Source organism: Saprolegnia diclina, assembly GCF_000281045.1.
Source record: "Saprolegnia diclina VS20 unplaced genomic scaffold supercont1.1, whole genome shotgun sequence".
In the NCBI taxonomy this organism is placed as follows: domain Eukaryota; phylum Oomycota; class Saprolegniomycetes; order Saprolegniales; family Saprolegniaceae; genus Saprolegnia; species Saprolegnia diclina.
Genome location: NW_008246068.1, coordinates 1,454,794 through 1,466,365, shown reverse-complemented (window position 1 = coordinate 1,466,365; position 11,572 = coordinate 1,454,794). Strand labels below are relative to the sequence as shown.

The 11,572-nt window shown below is 58.2% G+C and overlaps 4 protein-coding genes across 4 annotated transcripts; 3 read left to right on the top strand and 1 right to left on the bottom strand.

The window, feature by feature from the left end:
- Window positions 1-1,767: 1,767 nt before the first annotated feature.
- SDRG_00489 (hypothetical protein) lies at window positions 1,768-3,470 on the top strand. The gene has a single exon (XM_008605967.1). The coding sequence runs from the start codon at window positions 1,864-1,866 to the stop codon at window positions 3,337-3,339; it is 1,476 nt and encodes a 491-aa protein (XP_008604189.1). The 5' UTR covers window positions 1,768-1,863; the 3' UTR covers window positions 3,340-3,470.
- Window positions 3,471-3,637: 167 nt separating this feature from the next.
- Window positions 3,638-7,969, top strand: SDRG_00488 (hypothetical protein; the record flags this gene model as incomplete). Its single annotated transcript, XM_008605966.1, has 17 exons — window positions 3,638-3,826; window positions 3,879-4,020; window positions 4,066-4,311; window positions 4,358-4,393; window positions 4,438-4,491; window positions 4,539-4,598; window positions 5,552-6,048; window positions 6,095-6,264; window positions 6,313-6,466; window positions 6,510-6,548; window positions 6,600-6,752; window positions 6,801-6,980; window positions 7,029-7,112; window positions 7,160-7,243; window positions 7,291-7,422; window positions 7,465-7,734; window positions 7,779-7,969. 17 exons carry the CDS (start codon window positions 3,638-3,640, stop codon window positions 7,878-7,880), a joined length of 2,592 nt encoding a protein of 863 aa, XP_008604188.1. The 3' UTR covers window positions 7,881-7,969.
- SDRG_00487 (hypothetical protein) lies at window positions 7,964-9,562 on the bottom strand. Its single transcript, XM_008605965.1, has one exon. It carries the CDS (start codon window positions 9,451-9,453, stop codon window positions 8,017-8,019), a length of 1,437 nt encoding a protein of 478 aa, XP_008604187.1. The 5' UTR covers window positions 9,454-9,562; the 3' UTR covers window positions 7,964-8,016.
- An 851-nt stretch (window positions 9,563-10,413) lies between these two features.
- On the top strand, window positions 10,414-11,570 carry SDRG_00486 (hypothetical protein; the record flags this gene model as incomplete). Its single annotated transcript, XM_008605964.1, has 2 exons — window positions 10,414-11,145; window positions 11,193-11,570. 2 exons carry the CDS (start codon window positions 10,414-10,416, stop codon window positions 11,568-11,570), a joined length of 1,110 nt encoding a protein of 369 aa, XP_008604186.1.
- Between the last annotated feature and the right edge of the window lie 2 nt (window positions 11,571-11,572).

The following is an 11,572-nucleotide window of genomic DNA, read 5'->3' as shown; positions in this document are numbered from 1 at the left end:
TCTATCTATCTATCTATCTATCTATCTATCTATCTATCTATCTATCTATCTATCTATCTATCTATCTATCTATCTATCTATCTATCTATCTGTCTATCTACCGGTAGTATTTCACGGTTCCGATATCAGAAATGAGTACAGACATCCTCTGCGTTAATTGACAACCGCGTTAATTGACAAGAATAAGCCCGTGTTCAGTATGTCAATACAAAATGTGAGTTGTGTTACAAGCAGAACTTATTATCTTGCATTCAGTATTCACATAGATATACCAAGTAGGATTACCAACGCCACATGTCGTTCCAGGGCCTATCGTACGGCTGGCATTTCTCTAAAATGCCCAACACATGGGTAAAATCCCACGCTTTTCAGATCTTTTATCAATTAACGCAGAATATGTCTGTAGTAGGGAGGTAGAACGGTATCAATGCATACCGGTTCGGATGCACCGTCACCGACAATAGTCGTTTCCACTAGCAAGACCGAGCTTACTTGGGGGCAACAACCGTGTTGGTGTCCGCCATGCCAGAGGTGGTCGAGGCGGGTTAGCTTTTGACTGATACTATAAATTCGTGGATGGCTCGAGCTCGCTTGCTCGGCACCTGGATCTTGTAACGTGTGCGTGCTTTCATGTCTTGGTCTTCTGGAACGCTCGGCCTTGCGCGGAAAACCTCTTCAACTTCTTGGAAATGGCACGATTCTGCTCCATACTAGTATAACGTACACAGATCATGTATGCTCTGGTGGCGCAACTGATAAGACGACAAGGGAGTTGTCGAGTTTACGTGGACTCTGAGCCGGCCAGGCAAAAATGACGTGCGCAGTTGATTGGGATGGCATGCCTGCGAAATTTATCTACGAAAAATGCCCCATGCTCTTAGACGTTGGCGCCTCTTTTCATAGTGTGGTCGTTGTAGACGCTACCGATGTTGTACGACTCGAGCTGCAGTCATCAAGAATGTCAATGGCGTCCAACAATCAGGAGCGGAGCGTAAGCCAGTCGTGCAATTCAAAACCGGATAACGTTACGGTGACCCATTATGATGCACTTTCCACACGCTCTGGTCACTTGTCGCTCACAGGCACTGCTACCAGGACCGATGCGCGACTTTGCCGTGAAATGTCCCCGCTTGCCTGGCTAGGCTTCAACTTTGAAAAGCTTGAACTCTTGCTCGTCTGCATGTAACCGCCGGCCAGCTCTCGCTCTGGTTCAGCACTCCGCTTCTTCGGTGACACCTCTCATTCTTTGGGCTGCACTCCATCCAAAGCAGTCACTCGGTTTGGTCGAGAACAGAAATTGTTGACAAACGAGCAGGACGGAGGTGCTGAATAATTGCCCAAAGCGACGCAGATTTCGTGATCGGTTAACACTGTCAACCGAAGAAGCGCTCTGCGAGTGTTGCCGGCATGCTGGTGAGATGCTTGCATGTATATCCGTCGACAGGGAAACCTACAAAATGCTTTGGTGACCGACACCAAGGGTCTGTGAACTGTTTATAAACCCTGCCAGGTTGAAATGTTGGCTCACATTCCAAGCGTTAGGTATCGAACGCTGCCCGAGCGACAGTCCCAGCAGCGCAAAGAGAACGCGCCCGAACGCTTGAAGTGGCAAAGACGGCCCGTGTGTGTTTCTGCTGCAGCTGGTTGCTGTTGCGGCGTGACCGACACCTGTGTATACTTTTACTTCCCATACATTGCGCAAGGTAGCGAAAAGCAACTTGGCTTTCTTAAGGCGCAATGTGCGTGACGAATGGCATTACGCATATCCCGTGCCAATGAAAGCGCTTGCGACGGACGATTGCAGACAGGCGGTGAGTAGGTACAGTGTGCAAAAGAAGCCTCCTTTACTGTAGTACCTGCAACATGGAGCGTGTCATTTGTGAACGCGACGTCTCTGGTCCCATGGAGGCTCTCAACACACCCACGACGGCCGGGCCCGTCGTATCCAAGTGGACGCTCTCGCCCAAGAAGAAAATCGCGATCCTCGTGTCGGCTTTTGCCGCTGTCGGCGCCGTCGCTTTGGCGCTTGTCGGGCTCGGCACCGACACGACGACCGAAGCTGCGCGCACGGGCGCGGGCGGCCTCAACGGTGTCTGCTACGACTCGTATCAAGCCGTCTCGAGCGTGGACAAGCACTTTGCCGTTATCAAGTCCAAGTTTGGCTCCGTGCGCACGTACCAAACGACTGTCGAAGGCAAGGTCAACCTCATTGACGCGGCTGCCAAAGCCAACCTCCAAATCGCCGCGGGCATCTGGATCCGCGGTGGTGTGCCATTCGCCGACGACCTCCAGGCTGCTGTCGACGGCACCAAACGCCACCCGGGCAACGTCCTCGCGGTCTACGTCGGCAACGAAGACCTCGTCTCCGGCCTTGGTATCGGCGACGTCATCTCCAAAATTCAGACGACGCGCGCAGCATTCAAGGCTGCGGGTCTCGGCCACATCCCGATCGGGACCGTGCAGACTGATGGGTCGTGGCTCGATGCCGACGGCTCGCTCGGCGCCAACTGTGACGTCGTCGGCGTCAACATTTATCCGTACTTCAACCCGTCCGTTCCGAGCGACTCGATCGCGGACCTCACGAAGCGCTTCAACGCCATCGTCGCCAAGTACGGCGGGAAGGCGCGCCTCACAGAGACTGGCCACCCGTCCGACGGCGGTGGTCGCGCCAACTTTGGTGCTGCGCAAAACTACTGGAATCAGTACCAGACTTGGACCAACTCGAACGGCGGGCCGTCGCCATTTTACTTTCAGTTCCACGATGCGACCAACAAGGGTGGCGACGAAGGTCACTTTGGTATCTCGGCCGATGGGTTCACCTGGAAGTTCAACGTCGCGCCTGCAGTGACGACCCCGGCCCCGACGCCAGCGCCGACTCCAGCACCGACTACGACTGTACCGGCGACGACGACTCCGGCGCCGACAACCGCCGAAACGACGCCAGCACCGACCAACGCTACAGCCGAGCACAACACTACAACGCCCGTACCTACGTCGGCCAACGACACGTTGGAAAGCGTCATTGATGTGACGGTTCCGGTCACATTGCCCGTACTCGATGAATCCGTCGCAGCTACGGGTGCTGCGCCAGCCACGACGGCGCCTATCGCCAACGTCCAAGAAGTGACAACATCGTCCAGCGATTCGCCCGACAACGTAACGCTGCCCGTGGTGACGAGCTTGGTCTGCGCCGTCGGCGTCGCTGCGGTTGCACTCGTCGTTCTTCGCAACCGGCGCAAGCTTGAAGAAGACAAGGACGTCGACTTTTTCGCCGACGGTCACCGCGACACAGCGGACGGTCGATCCATGTGGCAGCGCGATAGTGTTGCTGTGCTTTGAGCCTCCTATGCCAGTAGGAAGCAACACATAAGCGTGGTTCTCCGTGTCGTAGAAAACCACGTTCAACGTCTTTTTCGTGTTACTTTGTGGTGAGGCCAAATGCACCTTTACAATTTGAAACTGTGGCATGCTGCACTGTTCTGTGATCGTTCTCCGAAATGTGCTCAAGCAGAGTACGGTAGTGGCCAAAATATCAAGCGACCAAGATTTGGCGCCAAAACCCATCTCCTCGGAACCCTACTCGCGATCTTGTCCTCGTCAAGTTCGCCTCGTTTAGGTGCGGAATCCCAAAACCGCCATGGCCTCGACGATCGCGATCATCGTCAAGGCCACCGCAGACGCCCGGCAGCAGCTCGACTCGACGACGACCGCGACGTCCTGTGGAGATGGCTGCACGGCCGTCGGTGATGAGACCACGAGCGTTCCCTGCGCGCTGCGCATTACAGCGATAGGCTTTAGCGGTGCGACAACGGACGTTGTTGAACGCGTACGCTTGCGTCCGTTTGGTGCAGGTCATCTCAGAGTTCGCGCACTTGTAGCTCGATTGGTTCACCTTCTTGAGCGACCTGGACTTGGCGATGAACACCTACACGCTCCAGCTCGTGAACTGCGCATCGGGCTTCTACGTCCTGTACCCGTTCCAGCTCACGATCCGGCGCGATGTGCACCCGCCCGTCATTGGTACACTCGCATTGCAGGTTGAATCAAAACGCGAGCTCGCCGTAGGTGAATTTGTTCTGGGCTATGCCAACACGAGCCACGGAAACGCCACACAGAGCGACGACACCCATCTGCTCCCATGGCTCGACTCTATGGTGCTACCCCTGGATTGGGTATATTTCGCTATCGTACTGGCCGTGGTGGGCGCCGCGTCCATGCTCTGGGTCGTATTGCAGCGGCAACGCTATGTGCCAGAGAGCATCAAGGTGTCCTCCGCGTCGCACCGCATTGCGCCCGTTGTCGACGCTAGCGGTGCAAGAAGCAAGCCGAAATATCGAGGTCTCATGGTGCAACGTAGGCGCGAGTCCTCTATCACGACCGGATACATCTAGCGGTACACATGACAGCTTGGACACACATTACATTCTATGGACGTAGACAAGATCAAGATCATTCCGCTCTCAGACACGACGTCGCTGAAGACACCTACGAGTCTCTGGACGCGCATGGATGCATTCAAGCTCATAGGCAAGGTGTAGGCGCGCGAATCTGCGGCCCCGACGACGAGTCTCTTCTCGTTCCCGTCTTTTCCGACCAAGGTCCAGCATCCATTGTGTCGGTTAGGAAGCAAGGGTTGCGTAGATGACGTGGCGTGGCGAGAGTTCTTTGATTTGCACATCTACCGGACAGAGGTGCCGCGATCGACCGAGCTCGATGCGGCAGCAACGTCGGTTCTCACTGAGATCGAGCAACGAGTGCAGCGAACGCGGTCCTCGGAGCTCAGCGCGGGCTCCGGCCGTTGTCGCCTCTCTGGACCCGTCAGCGTTGCGAGCGGGGTCGACGGGCAAGGCCTTTAACGTATGCGCAATACTCAATCTTGCACGTCAACAACGAATATATTTTACAAGGGCGCCGGCACGACCGTGAGGCACACGGGCTTTGGCCCCTCTTGGCCACAAATCTTGATCTCCGTGGGCGTGGTAGACTGGGCTCGGCGTTGCATCAAGTACGCACCAGCGCCAACGAGAATAAGAAGAAGAAGCGCGAGCATTTCTCGCAGCTGAGTGCTTGGCGGGTCACCGGTACTTGACGCAGCGTCGTCCAGGCGAAGAGCTGCGGTGGGTGTCGTCGCCGTTGTGTTTGCAGCAATCGTCACCGAGGCTGGCTGTGTCGTGGGCGAGTTGCCAGCGATGACCAAGTCGAGAAGTACTACCACGGTCGCCAAGCAAGAGACGACAAAAATGGCCGTCGACACGGGATGCTGACGCCACTTGGATGACGCTGGTGGCGCGCAGAGGTCCGCCTTGAGCGGCGCTGGCGTCTGAACGAGTAGTCCCATGGGTGGGTAGAGGTGCCACGTGGCTGGAACCAGCTCCATGCCCTCGGGCGTCAATGGTCAAATGCTTGCTTCGTTATCTGATGCGCAACTCCTCCGCTCTCGCCAGCAAGTGCCACGATCTCCGGTGGCGAGATTCTATCCGGATTTCCTGAGCTTGTTAACCGGACAACGAAATCTTCGCTTTGGATACGATGGCAAACCAGTTGGACGCAGGGCCGAGCGCCGAGGACGCGGAGAAGGCCAAGCTCGCGCAGGAATGCGTAGCCATGCTGGTGGCGCATGGGTACCCCCGCGCGTCCGTGGCCGAGATCCCGATCTTTGAGCGCGTCGTGGGCGGCCTCGTCTTCTGCCTCCAGTCGGAAGAACTGACGAGCGTCGACTGCGACATCCTCTTCCGCCCCGTCGCGAGCGTCAAAGAGCGTGTTCGCGTTGCAGAGGCCATCTGTGACAGCTTCAACACCGCGCTGCAGTCGTACACACAAGCCACCAACTCCAAGACGACGCTCAACTTGAGCGTCCACGAGCTGCAAGGGGCCAACTACGAAAAGCTACGCCAAGTCGTCGCGTGGCTCGTTCAGCACACACAGCTCAAGCTCAACACACGCGTTGCGAGCGCGATTGAGGCTCAGTGGCGCACGGTCTCTGCACCATCGCCCGTCGTTCGTCCTCGGGCCCCAACGTACGCGGTTTCCCGCCGGTCCAAGTTTCATGTTCGCATCTCGAGCCAGATGGCCCACGACTCTGACCGTGTCGTAGGCGCCGGGAAAGTCTCTTTCGGAGCAAGAGCGCATCCAGCGTTGCCTTCTCGAGTACGGCGAGAAGACGACGGCGCGCGTCGTGCGCATCGCGCATCCCAGTCCGTCCACGGACGAGCCCAAGGGATTTCTCCACGACATTGCCAAGCAGGCAATGGCAGCGCAGCTGCGGTTTGACGCCACAATATCTGCGCTCTGCTCACGCAGTCGTTGCCATAGTCGGTTGGCGTCCAGCTCCGTGGCGACACCTCTCACAGAGTTTGACCGACAGTACCAGACTGCTGCGTCCGAGGCGTTGGCCGCCGAAGAGCTAGCATTGCAAGAAGACATGGTGCGCGAGGAAGAGTTGCTTCGCGTTGCCACTGTAGCGCAGGTACCAAAGTGATACCTCGAACACAAGCGCCATGAGCCCGTAGGAACGTTCATGGCGTCACACTGGCGTCGCGGACCTCGAGGTAGCTCGTAACCCTTGTCGCGCTGAGTTCGGCATCAACTTCTGATCGTAGGCGGTTGACGCGGCCGTCGCGCTATACGATACGACGTCCGAGGACATTCGGAGCCGCAGCTGCCCCGAAGAAGCGGCAGCACTGAGTCTCGTCGCGGAGACGCAGCGACTCGAGCGCAAGGCGCAGCGCCTGACGACCAAGTTCGACGCACAAGTACGCTTTTTCTTGTGCACGAGGCAGCGATACGACGTATGGTCCAAGGCAACGCTCGTGGCGCAGCTGCAAGCGACCCATGCGCGCCTCGTCGACGCCGCCCCTGTCGCGCAAATGGCGTGTGCGACGCTGGACGAGACGCGCGCTGAGCTTAAAGCTCGCGAGGCAGCGATCGCGGCAGCCGAAGACGCCAGCAATGAAACAAGCTCCGACTTGGCAAAATTGCGCGTACGCTCAACACCACCGCTGCAAACTTGGATCGACAGAGCATTGTAGGAGCTCATTTCCTTGCACACGAGTTTAAAGCTCCAAGAGGCGACCTTCAAGGCGGCCTGCAAGCAAGAGCTCACGGACCTTCAGGTATGCTGTGTGCGCACGGCGTTCCTTGACTGCAATGCGCGCCACAGGCGCGAGTGGACGCGCTGCCAGGCTTTGAGACCGATGTTCGCCGTGCGCGCCTCGAGGCCAAGCTATCTGTTCTCGCTGCCAAGGTGAACTCTTGGTGGAGGCATTTTGATTTCAATGTATTGCTACGTAGCGCACAGCGCTCAAACAAGAGGTTGGAAAGGAGGCGCGGGCCGTCGTTGCTGCGCTGCGGCTCCTTGACGACATTCCCTGCAAGGCCGAGCTGCTGCAGTACGAGAAGCGGTTCATGGAGCTCTACGAAGAGGTCGGTCCACGATCTCGATCGACTCTAAGAACAGCTGTGTAGGTGGCGCTGACGCTGGAAGAGACCCGCAAGTACTACTCGGTGTACAACACCCTCGAGGCGACGCATGAGTACCTCGAGAAGGAAGTCGCGCTGGTCGAGAGCATCAACGCCAACTTTGAGATTGCGCTCAAGTCCAAGGCGGCAACCGACATCTTCTTCAGCCAGATGACCGCCGTCATTGGCAACGTGCGCGCCAACGTCGCCAAGCAGCAGGTGCAATGTGACGCCAAGCAGCTCACGGTCGACACACTCGACAGCAAGTATCAGCTGGTGTGTGTTTGGCGGACGTATCGCGAGACTGATGCTTTGATTAGCTGCTGGGCAAGCAACAGGCGTACTTGGCTGCCATTCGAGACTTTCAGCGCGAATGCGAGAAGAACGAGAAGCTCCTCGCACACCTTCATGCGCCGCAGTAACCGTATGCGCAAGTTCGTTTGCGACTTCGTAATCGGAACCGACGCTGTTTGCACTCATAGCTCTGGGAGAACCACCAAGGACGTGGAGGATAAATAAGATGTGATTGACAAGCTACACGAACGGGACAGAAATGGTCTAGTAGAGGTAGACGAGGGGCCGCTTCTCTTTCGCGGCGTCGAGGTTGAGGCGGCGCTTGGCGGCCTCGAGGCGCTCCATGTGGATTTTGTCAAAGTCGTCGTTGAGCAGCTCGAGGCTGGCTTCAATGTCCGACTCGGTGAGCGTGCTCCGGGAGCTGCGCTGGCTCGATGGCGCCGTCGACTGCGCGCTCTGTGTTCGGACGCGCATGCAGCTGCCCTTGGAAATACGGAAGAAGGACGATTCGGCAGGCGACTCGACGTCGTCATCGACGCGCTCCGTCGGTGAGACTGGCGCGTCAGTCGCTTCCGGTGCAAAGAGGCTCGAAATGTCGCGCAGCGAGAGGTGGATCGGGGACACGGCCGTTGTCGTCATCGACATTGTCGACGGCATCGGCGGCGGCGACGATGGCTTGGTGCCGCTTGAGACGCGCGACGGCCGCGCGAGCTCCATGAGGTGCTGGTCCAGCTGCGAGTTGGTGTCGGCGCACTTGTGGCAGCACGGAACAGACGTCGAGTCGTAGTGGCTGGCGGTCGGCGAGCCTGGGAATGTGATTTCGACCGAGACAGAACACTTGGAGCAGATCGAGTTGCCGCAGAGGCGGCAGTGGTGGCGCCGCCGGAACGTGCCAAAGGACTTGAAGCACGAGTAGCAGTAGGCGTTGAAGGTCCAGATCGACCGAGGCACGAGCTGGAGGCTGCCAGGGCGCGTAAAGACAGACGCGATGCTCGCAAGGCGCTCGGCGAGGAGCTGCATCCACGAAGTAGAGACAGATGCGCCGCCAAAGCTCAGGTGGAACGCGACCTGGCTCGTCTGCGGCGTCGAGGTGCGCTCGACAACAAAGCCCGACGTCTCGAGGCGCAGGCGTGTGCAGCCAGTGTCGCGCTCTGTGAACGTCGTGAGCTCGGGAATCTCGACCGACTGCCAGATTTGGACACCGACGTCGGCGGGGCACGACCCGGCGTTGGCAAGCCCCGTGCTGCGGCGCAAGAAGCGCGACGTCGCGGTCATGTAGGTCATATCGTAGCGCAAGCTCGCGTCTGCGAGCGCGAGCCAGTTGAGATTGACGTGCTGCTGGTCGAGGCCGCGGCCGGGCGCGTGGAGGCTCACACCTTCCGAGAAGGACTCTTGGAAGAGATGGAACATGGTCTTCCGGAACTCATGGGCCTTGGCGCCTTGCTTCCCGAGCGCAAACATAATATCTTCGAGGTCGCCGGGCACGAGCGCAACGGCCTTGACGCGGTACGGCCGCGACACGCTTTCGTAAATCTCAATGCCGTGGCTCGACGCCTTGAACTTGAACTTGGTCGCATCGGTCGCGAGCGACTTGGCCGCGGACGTCGCGAAGCGCGCGCACTTGGCGTGCACGTGCGTGTCGAGCGGGTCCTTGGACATGGACTGGATCGCGTGCATGAAGGACTGGCGCGTCTCTCGCATGCTTGTCAACGAAGGGCAAAATGGGAAATGTGAGTTTGCTTTGCATTTCTGAAGTTCGACCCATCGCACTCCGAGTGCGATGGGAAGCTCCCACTCTTCTCTGATTGGCCGTGCTGAGCCAATGAGCGTCCGCGCTGGGACAGCAGCAGCGTGCCACGCAGCGGCTGCGACGCCGTGCTGGCCACGATGTGGATGGGGCACCGCAGTGCCAAACATTGTTTTTCGCAGCTCCTCTCTGTTCCCATAGCGTCGAATCTCCAACAGCGTCCGTCGTCTCCACGAAGCACCGAAATGCGACGGTCTTGCAGGGCATAGTGTACCGACCGATGGGAGGATTCCGGTTGCGTCAGAGCGTTGGCAGCACCTTCTCTGTGCATGCGAACCCGCACGTAGCACTGGCAGTGCACGCCGGTTTACATCGCTACCACTCTAGAGTGAGGTTATGCTGCTGGCGCAACTTCAGAAATCAACTTTGCACATCAGAATACATCAATTAACGGCTCTTCCTTGTCCGAACATGCAAAGCACGTTGGTGCGTCGCCAGGCAAAGCACCGAATTGGCCCAGAACTTCTTGCAAAGCACCGAATGGATTGAACGACATGTGGAAAGACGACCGTGACCCGTACCACAATCCACCTGGGCGCAGCATCAACCTGGTCACCGCGTCTGCGCATGTGGCAACGCTGAGGATGTGCAAGCTTTGCACTGCAACGAGCTCGCCACTTTGCTATTCCATTCTGATGGTGGGCTGCGATGCTACTGCGCCAGTGATGTGCCGGCAGAAAGCTGCTTTGCTTTCGCGACGCAGCCGGTTGCCGTATCCGGCATTGCGCCGTTTATGTCGCCGTGATTTGCACGTGATTTTCACGTGTTTTTCGCTGCCGCACCGACGTGTAAAACGTGTGTGTTTTACACACGTTACACGCGCGTTTTTTCGCTGCTCAAATTTGTTGGCGGCGATGGCAAGTCGTTGCAGCTGCTGCGGCAGCGACGCGGACGACCTCCTGCGCTGCAGCCAGTGTCTCCGAGTGTACTACTGCAGCCGCGCGTGCCAAGTGACCGACTGGAAGCGAGGCCACAAGGCGGCCTGCCGCAAGCACGAGACAGACGCCATCGAGTATCCTCGGCCGTTCGTGCGCAACTTTGCGTCCTTCTCGGACAAGATCACGCCAGGTATATGTGACGAGCTGCTTTCGAACGGGTTCGTTGTCGTCGACAACTTTCTCGGACGCGACTGGGCCGACGCGATCCTCTCCGAAGTCAAATGGCTGCAAGAGCGCAAGCTCCTCTCGCCCAACAAGACGCAGTTTCCGCGCGCCGACGGCTCGGTCGCCCAATTTGCCAAGCCCAACATCTACGAAGCCGACTTGCACAACGCGAGCGTGCGCACGCAAGTGCCCGAGCTTGACGCGCTTTTCCACTCGGACGACCTCTGCCTTGCGTTGGAGGACCATGCGCAGCTCGGCCTCGTGCCTGGAACGCAAGGCAAGACACTCAAGGTCCAGTTCAACGCTGGCAACGGCGGGTGCTTCCCGTGCCACTACGACAACCCAGGCCGCCCCAATAAGCGCAAGCTGACCTGCCTTCTGTATCTCAACCCTGACTGGAAAGACGGCGATGGTGGCGAGATCCAGTTCTATCCGTTCCTGGCGCCCGAGCCGGTGACGCTCGCGCCTCGCATGGATCGCCTCGTCCGTGCTGATTTCGCTGTTCGATTCGACGACTAACACTCTTGTAGGTCATCTTTTCGTCCGACAGTCTCCTGCATCGCGTGCTGCCGGCCGCCGAACCCCGTCACTGCCTTACAATTTGGCTTGACAGCACCGTTGTCAACACGCCACAGGACGCACAGCTCAGTCTGACCGCGTCCGACTTAACGACGGGCTGGGAGGCCTTTGTGCGCAAGCTCGCCAAGTCGCCCGTCCAGCGGCTACTCTCACGGGGCGTGTACGCGGAGGAGTACCTCGAGTCGCTCACGCAGTGCATGGGCCTCGCCGAAGACGGGTTCAGCGACATGGTCGCGTCGCACGAAGCCCACTTGGTGCGGCTCGAGGCCAACAAGCCGCTGTACAGTCTTGTCCAGCGGCTACGCGCCGAACGCGGTGTCTTCAACTAGGC

Bases quoted from the DNA above. Each gene is read 5' to 3' on its own strand.
- SDRG_00489 (XM_008605967.1), top strand. From the start codon at position 1,864: ATGGAGCGTGTCATTTGTGAACGCGACGTCTCTGGTCCCATGGAGGCT.
- SDRG_00487 (XM_008605965.1), bottom strand. From the start codon at position 9,453: ATGCGAGAGACGCGCCAGTCCTTCATGCACGCGATCCAGTCCATGTCC.